The sequence below is a fragment of the Tiliqua scincoides genome, chromosome 6, assembly GCF_035046505.1.
Source record: "Tiliqua scincoides isolate rTilSci1 chromosome 6, rTilSci1.hap2, whole genome shotgun sequence".
NCBI lineage: Eukaryota > Metazoa > Chordata > Lepidosauria > Squamata > Scincidae > Tiliqua > Tiliqua scincoides.
In genome coordinates, this window is record NC_089826.1 from 19,812,304 (window position 1) to 19,830,448 (window position 18,145).

An 18,145-nucleotide genomic window follows, 5' to 3' on the forward strand; every position below is an offset into this window, starting at 1 on the left:
TGTTGGTGAATTGAGTAGCCCCATTGCGGGGCTACTCTCTTTACCTGGGGGAAGGGACAAAAGTCCTCTTCCAAAGAGACACTGGTGGATGCCCAAACCGTGCAGGATGCAGCGGCAGCCACACACCCTGGGCAGCTCAGGATTCGGTTGCCCAGCTCCTACATTTATACAACTATTAAACTGGAAAGGGGTTAGGAAGACAAGACATAAGTCATCATACTTCAAAAGTCATATAGTGTCTGAAGGAAAATTTAGCGCTTGCCTGCTTTTCAATCTTACAGTAACTAGCAGAAAGATATTTGTACTCCGATTGTCTGAGATTTGGGAATGTCAACATGTACATATAAATGTTGACAATTTGATACTGTGAATGTCAGTAGTCACTGTTATCATTAACAGTGCTTCATCTAATCAGAGCATTAGATGCCTGTGAAACTGAGGGTCAGAAACACTTACGGTATTTCAAAATTTCCGTGGTTTTATATGAATTTGAGGTGCTGATTCCAAGAATGGCATCAGTTTTGCCCTATCACATCTAGTTTCAGAGATACAGCATATCCTCAGTGAATGGTTCAGGCTGTGTCCTCATGAGGACACCTACACCATGGCTTACTCATGAGGAAGCTGCTTGAACCATTCACTAACAAGGTTATGCTATATCTCTGAATATAGATGTGATTAAGCAAAACCATTCCATTCTTGGAAGGCTTACTCATGAGGAAGCTGCTTGAACCATTCACTAACAAGGTTATGCTATATCTCTGAATATAGATGTGATTAAGCAAAACCATTCCATTCTTGGAATCAGCAACCAAATATACCCAGGAATAGGTCTAACATTTAAGACAGCAAAATGTGTGTTGGCCTGTGTTATTAAATCTAAACTATGAAAATAGTATTATGAAAATCATGAACTACTGAAAGATTACCGAAAGACTACCTGGAGACAGGGTTGAGCAGTGAGGTGGCTAAATTTGCAGACAAAACCAAACTTTTCCGAGTGGTGAAGACCAGAAGTGATTGTGAGGAGCTCCAGAAGGAGCTCTCCAAACTGGCAGAATGGGCAGCAAAATGGCAGATGCGTTTCAATGTAAGTAAGTGTAAAGTCATATACATTGGGGCAAAAAAATCAAAACTTCACATATAGGCTAATGGGTTCTGAGCTGTCTGTGACAGAGATCTTGGGGTCCTTGTGGATACCTCGATGAAAGTGTCGACCCAATGTGCGGCGGCAGTAAAGAAGGCCAATTCTATGCTTGGGATCATTAGAAAAGGTATTGAGAACAAAACAGCTAATATTATAATGCCGTTGTACAAATCGATGGTAAGGCCACACCTGGAGTATTGCGTCCAGTTCTGGTCGCCGCATCTCAAAAAAGACATAGTGGAAATGGAAAAGGTGCAAAAGAGAGCGACTAAGATGATTACGGGGCTCGGGCACCTTCCTTATGAGGAAAGGCTACAGCACTTGGGCCTCTTCAGCCTAGAAAAGAGACGCCTTAGGGGGGACATGACTGAGACATACAAAATTATGCATGAAAAGGATAAAGTGGATAGGGAGATGCTCTTTACACTCACATAACACCAGAACCAGGGGACATCCACTACAATTGAGTGTTGGGAGAGTTAGGACAGACAAAAGAAAATATTTCTTTACTCAGCGTGTGGTTGGTCTCTGGAACTTCTTGCCACAGGATGTGGTGATGGCATCTGGCCTGGATGCCTTTAAAAGGGAATTGGACAAGTTTCTGGAGGAAAAATCCATTACGGGTTACAAGCCATGATGTGTATGTGCAACCTCCTGATTTTAGAAATGGGCTATGTCAGAATGCCAGATGCAAGGGAGGGCACTAGGATGCAGGTCTCTTGTTATCAGGTATGCTCCCTGGGGCATTTGGTAGGACCGCTGTGAGATACAGGAAGCTGGACTAGATGGGCCTATGGCCTGATCCAGTGGGGCTGTTCTTATGTTCTTATATTAAAAGTGAATTGATTTAAACCAGCAGTCTTCAAACTCAGGACTGCTGTATGCTGAGAAATTCCTCCCTGGCATGACCGGAGCTTATCATGACCGGGGAGCCTTCTATCTTCATCTTTGATCTCTCCCAAATGTTGTGCACATGTGCCCAGAAATCTGGGCACAAAGTCTGTTGGCGTGACATAATGTGGGAGCGACTAGCTGGAATGAGGTTTGGGGGAGATTATAGATGCAGATAGCAGACTCCCCTGTGAATGGTTAGCTCCGTTTAAGCGGGTTTGGTGCCCACTGATTTAAATAACACAAAAGAATAGCAGTGAAGTGAGATACAACTGTAGTGGCAAAAGTTATCTTACCTTTGTTATTGTATACATCTAGATAGTTTGGTGCTGAAAAAATTGTAATTAGTGAAGGGAAGCCTGTTGTCTGGCTTTTCCTGTACATACGATACCTGAAACAAATTGCATAAGCAACACTATTAGAAACATCTATTGCTTGCATAGCAGTGTTGATCTAGATTTTGTTATGAATATGGCTACATGATACTGGCTAAGTTATAGGATACATTATAAAAGATATAGGATAAAGTATTTAGTTATGTATATGCACAGTATGTGGATTTCATTAAGACTTGCATGTGCAACTTGTTCACTTGATTATAGTCATAGGGTGCAATCTACCAACCACGATGACTTCAAAATTCTTTTTAAATGACACTTGAGTGGAATATACATTAGACACAGCGTTAGATAATCTGCAGCCCCAAACTGGTTAAACTTAAAGAATATAGCCTTTGAACACAGCTGAAGTGAATTTCCTTCCTTTGGGTTTGGGACTGACTAGGTCAGACTCTAATAAACTGATGTTTGATCATGAAAGACTGCATAAGTATCAAAGCAGCTTTCTGGCTTCCTCCAACTTTGAAAAGCAACTTGTAGGGCACAGTTGTGAGTAAGTTTAAAAATAAACAGTTTTGTATTGGTAGAATGCTTACAACATACTGTGTGAACAAGCAAAGCAAAGCAAAAACAAAAACTTCATGGAACTTCAACCTCTTCATGGAAATCCTTAACTTTAAAAACGAGATGTCAGCTCTACTGCAGGCCATGCAATAGTGAGATTTATGTCTATTTTTGTTCCCCATGTAGTCTTGCTTCTGACAACAAAACGTTACTGTCTCAGCTGGTCTATACTTATTTGATCAGCAGTGAAAATGAAAGACCTCAGAATCTTGGAAACAAACCAACCAATATGATATTTCCTCCCTAGGAAGAGGCAAGAGTAATGAACAGACACAGCACTTTCTTTCCTTTATACCCTCCTCTTTATATTCCCTTAGGAATATAAAAACACTCTAAAAATCTTGGCAGTAAAACAAAGCAAAAAGCAACCCATCACTTCTAAAGTAATTGTAACTTGAATCTCTATCTTGTACTTAACTTTCAGCATACAGAAAATGAAACCTGATGAATTGTTGGATACATCATTAAGGATACACAATTCATTTCACAAAGCTTTTGAATATATTGAGAATAACAATTTTACAGACGTATTTAATATAAACATTGGCAACAGTGGAATAAATTGCTGGGGTTTCTAACTTTTGATCACAAACGTCTGAAACGTGTGCCAACCAAAAAGTCCCCAAAACATTTAGGCCCAAATCCTAACAAATTCCCTAGCACTGGCATAGCTGTACCAATGGGACGTGTGCTGCATACTGCAGTTGGGTGGCACTCACCGAGGCCTCCTCTCAGTTTGCAATTAGCAGATACACACAAAACAAAGTCTTCCCCTCCTGCAAATCCATCACTTCCCCCCTCCCTTTCCAAAATCATCCAGGTGTGCTGCTAACAAACTCAGGGCACAATCCTAACCAGGTCTACTCAGAAGTAAGTTCTATTTTGTTCAATGGGGCTTACTCTCAGGTAAGTGTGGTTAGGATTGCAGCCTCAGAGTGCTGGCAGCCTTGTTTCTAGTATATAATTATAACACCTTCATCCCCATTTTGGGGGTAACTGAGGTGAGGTGTTGTAATGGGGAGCCGTGGCCAATGGCTACAAGGATCAGGGGAGGCGCGAGCTAGAAAAGTTTGAGAGCCACTGCCTTAGGGAGACAACTTGCAACTCCATGCACCAAGCATCCTTAACTATGACGATGTTTGAATGAACATGCAATATTTCAAGGTCTCCACTTCTAAAACCTAATGGAAAAATCAATGTATATATTCTTATACATTACTTTTGGGGGGGGTCACTTCCACACCTGTTTGAATGGTAGATAAAACTGAAAAACTGTGCATAAGGTACTGGAGTAAAAATGATTCCACAAAACACTGTTTACTATAGTGCAGAGGAATTATGCACTGGAACAGGCAGGAAACTCTTCCCCTTACCCCTGGGTAAGCCACCAATTAAGACCAAAGCCCAGTGGGTCTCCTTGGACTTATGCCACCTCAGGAGATCTCAAGTCTGAGGAGAACAGAGCAGGTTCAAGGTGCTCCGTGCTGTTTGGGTAACAGGGTTAGAATCCAGCATAACAGCAGAGTCCCAGCCCTGCCTCCTGCTCCCTGCCCCTGGGACCGCCCTCCCCCACCCCAGTACACCTTCTCTCCGCCTCCCTCTCCACCCTCCCCCGACCCTTGCGTTGGACAAGCTCGGCCAAGGCAACCCTCCCTCCCCAAGTCGGCGCAGAGGCTGGATACAGCCTCTGCAGGCCGGCACACTTAATTTAGCTCCCATACACTGTTTGTAGAACTAAGGGATGCCCTTGCAAGTCACTTTGTAAACAGTAGTTGATTTGCTGGCTGTGGTTATTCATTTCCTTTTACTCCTGACTAGCAACCAGGAAAAAAGCCAGTTATTTTTCCTGCAGATTCTGATTAGCAAGAGGGGGGGGAAAAAGAGCCAAACAGTATTCCATGAAACAAACGGTCATGGGGTTATTGGAAAGGTCTCAGGTTAATGGCACAATCTGTGGCTTTATGTTCAAGCATGGGGGGAACTCAGACATGGGGTCTCTTCTTATAGAAGCTATATACTTTACATTGTGGGGTGTTACTGACCCCAACATCTTACGTGCAACTATACTGCTTTACTGAAAAAGGTCTCAATAAAGTTTTATTTTTTACTTGCAAATGATCCTCAGGGCACTGCGGTGCCCAACTGGAAACATTTTTTGGAGGGCCCCAGGTTCACTGCCATTCTACTCCATGCCACTTAGGTTCTAAGTGAGATAATTTCCTTCACCTACTACAGAAAATATTTAACATTTTCTTTATAAAAAGCCTTCTTTGGCAACTGTTCACTAGCTTCACTAATACCTAAAGGCAGCTTTACACATACCTTAATGTTGAAAAAATGTTTAACATGTTCCCATGTACATGGCATCCAAATGTATGTTGCTGTGGCAAAATAAGACACAAACACACACATTTTCATAACTCACAGTATGGGCTTGTTTTTGCAGAATGTGTGTTTTACTTTCCTACACAGAGGTTCTCCCTGTGAAAGAAAAAAGTCACGTGTAAAGCAGCCCTAAGGATCCTACAAGACAGCTAGATAGCTTGAAAAAGTTGGTTTTCATTCGGCTGTTTTGAAGCACTCAGCCATGGCCATTTTTCATTTTGAAGGACATTTAAAAGCATTTCCCCTCAGCAGGCTTGGAGAGGAAACATACAGAAGGCAACGCAAGGGAACATCATTTATTCAAAAAGCAAGGAAAAACACTCACCCGGCATCCTGGGCTTCATGAGCTCGGAGTATAGATAATAAGTTATTGTGCTGTAGGAAGTCGCATACAGCAGGGTAACTGTTGGGGAGGAAAAGGAGGAAACATTTGTTAATGAAAGGACCAGAAGCCATCCATTTGCCTCCGACACTCACAACATCTCTGATTAATTCAGAAACATTCAGACTATGAGGTCAGGCACTTTTATGAAAGCACAGCTTCTTTGCAAAAAAAAAAAACAACTGTGCATGTGATAAAGGCAAGAAACTTGTTATAGACCAACATTGGCATCTGCAGGGGTTCCATTCCTGAAACCCATAGATAAATGAATCCACAGGCTGGGGATCTGACCTCTGGACATGCATTCCAGTTGCATCTGGAGGTCAGGTCAGTCCTACACTGCAGGTTTGGAACCTGTTGATAAAAAGGACTGACCTGTATATACAGAAGATACTCAACTGGGCTCAAAGACAGGGAGGCATTCCTAGTATTCTTGGAATTAGATCTCACTGAGTCCAGTGGGATTTACTCCCAGGTTACTGTTCTTACCTTAGAGCAAGCTCCATCTGCATTCAGTGAAGTAGACAATCTGTTTTCAGAAATATTAGGAATGCCTCCCTTAATCTTAACCTGACCTTCATAAAGGTATATGTTTTATGTGGCAAGTGTGGTGTGTTCATCAAAGTGTACACATATAACTCTGCTTGGAACTTGATTATTTCATTTAGGGCACAATCCTAACCCACTTTCTAGCACTGCAGCTCTGAGGTAAGGGAACAAATATTTCCTTACTTTGAGGAGGTCTCTGTGAGTGCCACCCAACTGCAGGATGACCCACACATCCCATTGGCACAACTATGCCAGTGTGGGAAAGTTGGTTAGGATTTGGGCCTTAGTGACTGTTTTCAGTTTGTCTTGGGATACAATATACAAATGCTGATTTCAGTGGAAAGAGGCACAGATAAATTGCATTTCACTGTGTATAACACTGTTCAAAAATTTTAACTTTTTTTTTACAAAAACGAAGTTAGCCGTTCTTTATAGATTTTTGGTTGCTGAACGCGAAAATCACAGTTAAAATACTCTCCTAGCTCAAATTTCCAAGTAAATCGACCATTTCTGTTTCACATATATTTCAATGGGATGTTATAATAGCGACATTCATAAGTTAGCGTGGCAAACATTAAATTCCAGTCCGGGTGAGTTGGATCACATGTCTGCCTCATAAATCACGTGATCATACCAAAGAAGTGGTTAGAACCAGATCCATCCAGTTTGGACATCCCATTGAAATACATGTGGTATCTATACAAAATATAAAAAGTCAGATTAATCTGAAACCATAGCTAATAGAGGATTTTTACTATTATTTTCGTGTTCAGCGCCCAAAAATCTATAAAGAAAAACTATTTCCATTCTTGTAAAAATTTCATTGTTGAACAATATAATTTGCCCTCTTACTACCGCAAAAGGACACTCACGAATCGAGACGTTCCAGTCATTACCAGATAAAACATTAGATTTAGGAATGACAGTGTTTTGGTGTATCCAAATTTCAACCTATGAGCCATCTTTCAATCACACTGTACAAGGTACGGTCTACAAATTATTTGTACTGCATCTAGGACAGATTTACACATGGATCTCCCGACAGCATATTGACACCTATGCTGGAGAGATTAGTCACCAGTGTGCAGGAGTTTCATGCCATAGGAGAGGATCAGTGGTGTGAAGAGTACAATGGTGTGGAGAGCTAATGGGAGGATCACTGTATCAAGGCATGCAAGATGTTACATTCAGTTGTAAAAAAAAAAGTCACATGGAAGTGACCTCCCAGACCAATAAAGCACTCCCTCACTTGGTCACAGCTAGCAATCTTGAATTCATGCCTGGACAAGTGGCTGAGGTGGGGGCTTTATTCACTTTTAAAACATTTTTACTCTGCAGATAAAAGTGCCAGGAGTGTCACTGTATACTCCAAATCTTTTACCTGGGATTACACTTATGGATAATGAAGCACAGGAGAATAATATTTAATGTAAAGGGTCAATCAAATTCTCAGTCATGACTGCATAAAGATAGTACTTAGTATTGGCAACCTTCAGTCTCGAAAGACTATGGTATCGCGCTCTGAAAGGTGGTTCTGGCACAGCGTCTAGTGTGGCTGAAAAGGCCAATCCGGGAGTGACAATCCCTTCCACACCGGGAGCAAGTGCAGTCTGTCCCTGGTCTGTCTCCCTGGCTATGGGCCTTCCTTCTTTGCCTCTTAGCCTCAGACTGTTGGCAAAGTGTCTCTTCAAACTGGGAAAGGCCATGCTGCACAGCCTGCCTCCAAGCGGGCCGCTCAGAGGCCAGGGTTTCCCACTTGTTGAGGTCCATCCCTAAGGCCTTCAGATCCCTCTTGCAGATGTCCTTGTATCGCAGCTGTGGTCTACCTGTAGGGCGCTTTCCTTGCACGAGTTCTCCATAGAAGAGATCCTTTGGGATCCGGCCATCATCCATTCTCACGACATGACCAAGCCAACGCAGGCGTCTCTGTTTCAGCAGTGAATACATGCTAGGGATTCCAGCACGTTCCAGGACTGTGTTGTTTGGAACTTTGTCCTGCCAGGTGATGCCGAGGATGCGTCGGAGGCAGCGCATGTGGAAAGCGCTCAGTTTCCTCTCCTGTTGTGAGCGAAGAGTCCATGACTCGCTGCAGTACAGAAGTGTACTCAGGACGCAAGCTCTGTAGACCTGGATCTTGGTATGTTCCGTCAGCTTCTTGTTGGACCAGACTCTCTTTGTGAGTCTGGAAAACGTGGTAGCTGCTTTACCGATGCGCTTGTTTAGCTCGGTATCGAGAGAAAGAGTGTCGGAGATCGTTGAGCCAAGGTACACAAAGTCATGGACAACCTCCAGTTCATGTGCAGAGATTGTAATGCAGGGAGGTGAGTCCACATCCTGAACCATGACCTGTGTTTTCTTCAGGCTGATTGTCAGTCCAAAATCTTGGCAGACCTTGCTAAAACGATCCATGAGCTGCTGGAGATCTTTGGCAGAGTGGGTAGTGACAGCTGCATCGTCGGCAAAGAGGAAGTCATGCAGACATTTCAGCTGGACTTTGGATTTTGCTCTCAGTCTGGAGAGGTTGAAGAGCTTTCCGTCTGATCTGGTCCGGAGATAGATGCCTTCTGTTGCAGTTCCAAAGGCCTGCTTCAGCAGGACAGCGAAGAAAATCCCAAACAAGGTTGGTGCAAGAACACAGCCCTGCTTCACTCCGCTTCGGATGTCAAAAGGGTCTGATGTGGAGCCATCGAAGACAACAGTGCCCTTCATGTCCTTGTGGAAAGATCTGATGATGCTGAGGAGCCTGGGTGGACATCCAATCTTGGGGAGAATCTTGAAGAGGCCGTCTCTGCTGACCAGGTCGAAAGCCTTTGTGAGATCTATGAAAGCTATAAAGAGTGGCTGTCGTTGTTCCCTGCATTTCTCCTGCAGTTGTCTAAGGGAGAATACCATATCGGTGGTGGACCTGTTGGCTCGGAATCCACACTGCGATTCTGGATAGACGCTCTCTGCAAGTACCTGGAGCCTCTTTAGTACAACTCGGGCAAACAGCTTTCCTACAACGCTAAGGAGAGAGATGCCGCGGTAGTTGTTGCAGTCACCCCTGTCACCTTTGTTCTTGTACAGCGTGATGATGTTTGCATCCCTCATGTCTTGAGGTACTCCACCTTCTCTCCAGCAGAGACAGAGGATTTCATGCAGCTCAGTGACGATGATCTCTTTGCAGCATTTTAGGACTTCAGCAGGGATGCTGTCTTTTCCAGGTGCCTTGCCAAAGGCAAGGGAGTCCAGGGCCACGTGAAGTTCTTCTAGGGTTGGTTCACTGTCAAGCTCTTCCAGCACAGGCAGGCACTCAATGTTGTTCAGCGCTTCTTCGGTGACTACATTTTCTCTGGAATATAGCTCAGAGTAGTGCTGCACCCAGCGTTCCATCTGCTGCGCCCGATCCTGGATGACCTCGCCTGTGGCAGACTTCAGAGGGTCCCACTTGCTTAGGTCAGTTTGGCACTGGGAGGATGAACGAAAATGGCCAACGCCTGCTAGAGTTTTGCTGTCATCACGGTCTCTGTGTCAGCAACACGTTCTTCAACACAAAGCCCCAACATAGAGTCTCTTGGAGACATCCAAGATCAAAGCACTGGCACCAGCTTGACCTGATCCTCACCAGACGCTCCAGCCTTCCCAGCATCAAGATCACACGCAGTTATCATGGTGCTGCCTGCGACACTGACCACTCCCTGGTATGCAGCAGAGTGAAACTGCAAACAAAGCGACTGTATCACACGAAAAAGGAAGGAAGACCTCGCATTGATACCAGCAAGACCCGGGATCAGAGAAAAGTGGAGGAATTTGCACGAGCGCTTGAGGAATCTCTTCCAGGCCCGGCCGACGCAAACGCATCCAACAGATGGGAACATTTCAAGAATACCGTTTACAACACCGCCTTGTCCATATTCGGCAAGAAGACCAACAAGGCGGCAGACTGGTTTGAAGCCCACTCTGAGGAGTTGACACCAGTCATTGAGGAAAAGAGGAGAGCTCAAGCAGCATACAAGGCCTGTCCCAGTGAGCGCAACCTGCAGGTCCTCCGAACCGCTCGCAGCAAAGTCCAACAGACTGCCAGGAGATGTGCTAACGACTACTGGCTCCAGCTCTGTTCCGAGATACAGATAGCAGCTGACACGGGCAACATCAAGGGGATGTATGATGGTATCAAGCAGGCCCTAGGTCCAACACAGAAGAAAATTGCCCCTCTGAAGATAGTACTGGCAACATTGAAAAGATACAATACAGTCTCCTCACCTCTCACTGTTGGGGAACCCACACAATCACTTATAGGGACTGGGCTCCAAATGCATCAGAAAGGAATGGGCAGAAATTACAGAAGCTGTGCTGTAGGTCACTCTGTGCTGTAAGTCGCTAGGTCACTCCTCTGACAAGTGACACTAGGGCAGCTACCACCTCCACCTCCCTATGCTACAATTCCAAAGTGGCCGTGTGAGAATTAACACAAAACCCCCCAAAATGAGACAGACACACACAACCAATTTAGAAGTCTTTAAAAATGGAACTGTTTTTGTTTTGAGCATTTGTATGTGTCGCTTGCAGCCAAATGAGCACCCAAATGCGATGCAAGTCAAGGTGGTTGCTTGAACAGCACTACTTGCCTGGTCCTGTTTGTGATATGTTTGACCTGTCACAAAATCATCATAGTTCAACTTAAAGCAATCTATATTTTAACTACCAGTTGATATTATCAGCATATTTGCTTTACACACAGAGACAGGACCTTTGGTGCATAATGATATGATCTGTTCTCTTGATGGGCTATTATGATTCAACTGACATTTTTCTACTGTGCTGGATAAGAAAATTAATTTCCCTTGAGCTTGGCATTAATGTTTTGCACTATTATAGACCTCTCTTAAGAACAGCCTCGTCTTTAAAAATCAACCCAACACCAACAGGTCTCTTTAGTTTAACAAAATTAACTGGCCCAAAAATCAAGCATCTTTCAGAGGTTTTTTGCTAACCCCTGAAAAACTCGAGGATTTCTCTGCCGCTTTTAAAATATTACAATACAAGGAACTCACAGAAACTGTCTCAAGGCACCTTAAAGACTGAGAGCCCAATCCTATCCACACTTACCTGGAAGTAAGCCTCATTGACTCATAAGTAGATGGACATAGGATTGGGCTCTGACACTCTTACTGTAGTACAAACTTTTGTAGACTACAGTCCATTTAATCAGATGCATAAAGTCAAATTTTCAGAAGGGTGTCTATGTGAGTATGCATTACAGAGAAGATAAAATTTAAAGTAGCTGATACACATACTGTAGACACTCGAGTATAAGTTGATCTCAAAGATAAGTCAAAGGCAGGTTTTGAGACAAAATAATGGAATTTTCTATGACGTTGGCGTTTAACTTAGGGGGGATGTCTAACTATAGTTTTGTCTGATTTTACCCAAGGCCAGATTCTGAAAAACAACTACCAGTAATTGTTACCTAAGTACTGTACAGTCCCTAATGTATTAACAATATAATAAAAGATCCGAAGACATTTTTATTCATTAACTTTTTAAATCCTGGTCTTCACAACCTTTTTGTAAACACTATCAAAGTAAGTGCACTGTAAACAATATCTGTTGTGCTCCCAGGGGCATTTGGTGGGCCGCTGTGAGATACAGGAAGCTGGACTAGATGGGCCTATGGCCTGATCCAGTGTGGCTGTTCTTATGTTCTTATACAGTAGAACCATTAATCAAATCCTTCTTTAAAGGTGCCTGCTGTGTGAAGCCAGAGGCTCTACATATAACATATAACTGGGAGTGTGTAATTCAGTTCACAGCAGAAAGACATGCAACAAGGACTGAGCATCAGCTACACATAGTTGCAACCCAATTTACTCAGAAGTAGACCCGCAGCTTTCCATGGGTGCTATTCTTAAGTAATGGTGCACTGAATTGTAGCCTGGGACTGTGTTTCAGAAGAAAATGATGATTACATCCTGGTGTTTTAAAAATCAGACCTCTGCCAAACATTTGCAAAATGGTCCAAAATGCAAAATTTGCTAACTGGTGCAAAATATTTTGTAAAATGTTTGCAAAACATTTGCAAAATGGTGCAGAAGGGTTGGGTGTGATCCTGCCAAAGAGAAGGAGGCTTGATTTAAATGGAAATATCAGGAGCAGTGAAAAGGTTAACTTTAGCTACAGTTTGCTGCTTCAGATGGAAGCAAGGATTACATCCTGTTTAAAAAAGCAGACCTCTGCCAAACATTTGCAAAATGGAATGAGGGTGCAGAACAGTCTGCTTAAGAGAAGGAGGCTTGCTTGATTTAAATGGAAGCCTTGTGCCCTGGCTGGCTTTTTGCTCAGGAGGAGAATAAAAGGTTAACTGTGGGGGCAGCTTGCTTTGTAGCTGGGTCACCATAGAGATTGATTGCCCTGTCATTACCTCTGCTGCCACAACACCCCTGACCACTGAGTGGCCTGGAACAGGGGTATCCAAACGTTTTCGCAGGAGGGCCACATCATCTCTCTGACACTGTGTTGGGGGCCAGGGAAAAAATAATTTACATTTCAAATTTGAATAAATTTACATAAATGAGTATATTAGAGATGGAACTTATATGAATGAATGAAGGTCTTGCAATAACTCAAGGCCTATAAAAGTCTTTGCACAAAGCAAGACCGGCCTTTCCTTCTCTGCTGCTGCTGCATCACAGACGTAAACAGCAAGCAGTGGAGGAAGCCCTCGTCCCACAGCTCACACATGACGTTGAACAGTTGGCCATCATGCTGAGAGTGGTTGTGTCAGGCCAGCGTGGGCTCTAGCAAGTCTCTGGAGGGTCAGAGGCTTATTGGAGACTGGGGGCCCCCTGCGGGCCAGACCGGGAGTCCTTGAGGGCCGCAAGTGGCCCCAGGGCCAGGGTTTGGGCACTCCTGGCCTAGAAGATAAGGGGAGGAGATGATTTACACTTGATTTATTGGCAGAAATTTCTTGCTTTATAGGCGTGCACCTATGATATATCCCTGTCTACTAAAGCTTTCACTGTATGTGTCTGATGACATTAACTGTACCCCATGAAAGCTTTTGTCACAATAGTTTGTTCATCTTTAAGGTGTCACAAGACTCTTTGCTGTTACAGACTAAAATAACTCCTCCTCTGGAAGTTGCTATCACAAAAACTGGGAGTAGTTTTCACCACCTTATAATTTTACTAAGAACGTCTAGGGTGTTGCAATGAGAGTAAGCAAGGGATTAGTTTTCATTCGCTGGACAAACTCAGTTTTGTTCAATTCATGTTCAATTGCCATTAATTCACTCGTGTCCCCCTGACCCCACAAAGGAACAATGACATAAGAACATTTCTGCAGGGTCACACCAAAAAGGTTCACATAGTCCAGCATCCTGTTTATCACAGTAGACAAGGAGGTGTTCCTGAGAATCTCACAGCTCACAATATAAAAGCAATAGCTCTCTCAGCAGCTGTTATTAATAGAGATATTGATTTTGAATCCAGAGGTCCCATTCAGCTATCATAGTTGATGCCCACTGTTAGACTAGTCCTCCATAAATTTGTCTAATCCTGTTTTTAAGACACCTGAGCAATCACTACAACCTGTTGCAGCAAATACCACAAAATATGTATTGTAAGCAGAATTTTCTATTGTTTGCTCAGAATCTATAGCCCAGCAATATCAATAGGTAACTGGGGGTCAATCCTACCCAACTTTCCAGAGCTGATGCAGCTGTGTCAACAGGGTGCACACTGCATCCTGTGGTGGTGGGGCAGTTACAGAGGCCTTCCTAAGATAAGGGAACATTTATTCCCTTGCCTTGGGGCTACATTGCCATTGCATTGGTTCTGGAAAGTCCTAGTACAGCACTTCCCAAACTGTGTATCCATGGCCCACCACGGGTCATGAGTGAATTTTGGTGGGTTGTGAAACTGAGAAGGCAGATTAGTCTATATGCATCAAGGGTTAAACAACCTGCTTCTTGGGGGGAAGCACTGCTGCCCAATCACCATTATAGCCGAAGAGGCTTGAGCAACGGGTAAAGTGAAACTTCTTTAGGTGGGTCCTGATCCTAAAAAGTATATATTTCCAAACCTAAAATAACCACAAACACTTTAGCCCTTTCATACAGTAAAGGTGCTCCAATCCTAGGCACAGCACTCCATGGTCATTTTGACTGTGCTTTTCAGCAGCTTTTCTAAGTGTCTGATGTCCTTTTTGAGATGCAGTACTGTGAAATGCAATTAACTTAATAACTCATGTCTCTCTTCAGCATCTACACCTTGAAAATCCAATCTGAAAATAAACCCTTGTTCCCTAAGGAACAAAAGAAATAGGAGGGATAAGACTTCTAACAAGTCGAGCTGAACATTTTTGGTTGTATCCAAAATATCACTCAGAAGCAAAGAAAGATACAGACAAGAAAGTCGCTTGTGATGCATCAGAAAACTGCTGCCCTGCTTGCGACATCTCTTGCTTCACTTAACCATGCTGGGTTAAATGCTTTCTATGAACCCATCATATTGAGGTTGCCATAGTAACTGGCTTTTGTTATATAACTAAGGGATCTGCTGGTAATATGAAGTAAGGAGGAAGATTTTAGATACAGTTGCACCAGTAATTGGAAAGTCTATTAATTTATAATTTCTGACTAACGCAACCTGAGCTCTCATGGCACTGTAATTGATACATGACTAGTGTGGCAGATGTAATGTAGTTCAGTAAAATTACCAAACAATCTGTCATGTACATTAACATAATAATTGTTGCCATTATTATAAAGCCCATGATTCAAATATATGCACTCCTTTGCCGTCTGCTTGCACTTTTCTGTTTGCAACTTTGCTCTGTTAGAAGACAGAACTTTAAGACCATTAAGTTCATTTTGGCAAATGCATTTAGGCTTAGGGTGCTTCCAGAATTGTAGTCTGTCTCGGATGAAGTAAAACAGACCTATAGGCTTGGTAGACAGGAAAACGGGGAAGCAAGGACTGGAAAGGCAGAGATGTAGACAGAGACTGGTCTGATAGCAGCTTAATGTTCTTAAAAGAATGCTGTTCAGACTGAGAAATCAAGACAGAGGCTTTGCAGAGCCATGTGCAGTCCACTGGCCTCATGCCACCTGACCTGAACCACTGATCCAGTGGCAGCAGTACCACCATCTGTACCGACAGTACCACAATGCAGACTGGCAGCTCCCTCTTCTGGCAAGCTGGTGAATTATACAGACTTGTCATACTTCAGACTAGCACAGATGCACATAATTTCAGTGGTGAGCCCACTGGGGCAGTCCACACACATTTCATTTAAAACACAGACAATTTTTTTCTCCCAGATAGAGTTCAGGGGAAACTCATTGTGTGAGATCACAGTAAAAGTTGGCTGCGTACAGTACTGATTGCCTAAAACCAGTGAGACCACTAACGCACTTTGTCCCAGAAGCAGGTTTTAAACATTAGTTCTGCTTTAAAAAGGGAAGGGATTTAATAACCATGCAACTGAATACATGTCACTTTTCAAAATTTAAAAAGAGAAGAAAAGATGGAAAGCCTGCCCAAAGCTGGGAGATGAGAAGACAGACTATTGAATGGGTGGTCAATATGCTAGCCAGTATATACTATACATTTTGAAGTACAAAATGTACTTCAAAATGTAATATGAAAGTGTTGCTGGGGTGGGGTGGGCTTGAGTTGTGGGAGAAAAACGCAATAAGTCTCAATTTGTATGCATGTTGGTATACAGCCTTCAGTTTTGCTTCTCTGTGCTCCCTTCCTGAAATTGAAGACTTTTTTTCTTTTTCACTTTTCACTTTTTTCTTTTTCACTTTTTTCTTTTTTTTCTTTTTCACTAAAATATTTCAGAATTCATGCAACCAAATGTCCAATGAAGCCGTGTTATTTAACTCAGGAGTGGGTTACTTGTTTAGGACCAAAAACTATTAATCAGATGTCTTCTTTAGACCAGCTTTTTAAGCCATTTCTGCCAATGGCTGCATATATGGGACCAAATATATACACCTGAGGGACGGGCAAAAGGTGTGTGAAATTCTAAAGTTCCTGACTATCAGATATTCCTACTCTCATTTATTAATTTATTTTGCTATGTAATTGCTTTGTGAACTACCCCTGTTGCAAAGTGATATATAAATATTCATAATGATAATCTGTTACCTTTAACTTTAACCTTAATCTTTAACTAGTTACCAATTCATAAAAGGACCTGCCCTCTTATTCCATGACTGCTACATTTACTCAAGAGCCTTTGGTGAGAAACTCTGTCAAAAGCTTTTTGAAGGTCCAAGTATACAATATCAACAGGATTGCCTCTATTCACATGTCTGCTGGAACTCACTAGGAACTAGAGAAGGTTAGTAAGAGAATATTAATCTTTGCAGAAAGCATGCTGATTCCCCTTCAGAAAGGCTTGTCCAATATGATTAATAATTTTTTAATTATACTTTCCCCACCAGTCTATTCAAAACAGAAATTAAGCTGACCAGTTCGTAATTTCCTGGACACTCCCCCCCTTCCCTTTTTACATACTGGACTTACATGGGCTACTTTCTGGTGCTCTGGCACAGACAGGTAAATACTTTTATGAAAAGATTAGCAGTTTCATATTCGAGTTCTTTTAAGAACTCTTGAGTGGATGCCATCAGGATGGGCAGCCCAATCTTGCGCTCACGGTGCCAAAAATGGCTGTTGCTGCATCCTGCACGCTCCGCAGGCAGTGGGGGCAGCTCCTTGGGAGAAGGGGACATTCATCCCCTTCCCCCCGGTAAGCTGAGTTGTCCTGCAATGGGGCTACTCAATTCTACGTCGCCCCAAGTGTCAGCGTAGAGTTTTGAGCCTCAGTGTCAGTCTGGCAGCCCAAAACAGAGGCTCAGGATCCAATGGAGCGAAGCCTCCCTCCCACCCCACTCCCTCGTTCTAGAACGCCTCCTCCTTGCCCTCCACTCACCAGTCTGCCCTGGAACACCTCCTCCCCACCTGCCCCCATGCCCCCAACTACCTCTCCACTGCCCAGCAGTCCATGCGACTGCCAAACAGCAGAGCTCCGGTGCTCACCCAAAGCTAGCCCAGTGCCAGCCAGTGATGGGCTAGCACTGGCACTCCACCAGTGCCAGGGGCTGCAAACGTGCCTTATGGCATATTTGCAACAGTGCGCGATGCAGTGACCTAGTGTGTACTGTATAGGATTAGGCCCTCAGTGATCTGTGAACATTTGGTTTGTGTATCTAGGACTTCTACCTTAATCACTTCTAAATACTTATCTAAATACTAAAACGTCATATTTCTTTGCTTTCAATGACTTAAGTAGATAATCGCATTATAGTGGCATTTCAGAAAAAAAAATTCAGGAAGACTAATGAATATTTTTCATATTCTGAGCTCATTTTATCAGTGTATAAAAGAGTCTGTCTTGATTCCAGCGGTTGTCAATGTTTTGTTTATGATCTCTCAAATACAGTATATATACAAATATTTTGATTGTGGAATTTTACATTACAAAATACTTTCACAGTTTAAATTTTAATCACATGTTATTTAATACAACATTCATTTTTATACATGTTAAGGCAAAAATGATGAAAGATGGAGGCTGCATTCCAAAATATCTTCTTGGCACTAAGGTGCAAATTTGATTAAACTACTAGAGAATGGTTGACTTAAACCAGAGGTCTCCAAACTTTTTGGCCAGAGGGCCGCATCAAATATCTGGCATGGCGTGGAGGGCTGGGGAAAAAATTTAAATATAAAATTTAAATAAATAAATTAGAGATGGAACTTAGATGAGTGAATAAATGAATGAATGGGCTCATTCATTCAACTTCTCTGGCCCTCAGAACACCCTCCAGACACA

General features: G+C 43.0%; 1 protein-coding gene across 1 annotated transcript in view; it reads right to left on the reverse strand.

Moving 5' to 3' along the window:
• PPP3CA (protein phosphatase 3 catalytic subunit alpha) overlaps window positions 1–18,145 on the reverse strand; it is a 254,857-nt gene that overhangs the window by 39,373 nt on the left and 197,339 nt on the right. The window contains exons 7-8 of the mRNA XM_066631723.1: window positions 5,711–5,788; window positions 2,335–2,429 (exon numbers count right to left, since the gene is read on the reverse strand). Coding sequence (XP_066487820.1) covers window positions 2,335–2,429; window positions 5,711–5,788 — 173 coding nt within the window. The remainder of the gene's footprint in view (window positions 1–2,334; window positions 2,430–5,710; window positions 5,789–18,145) is intronic.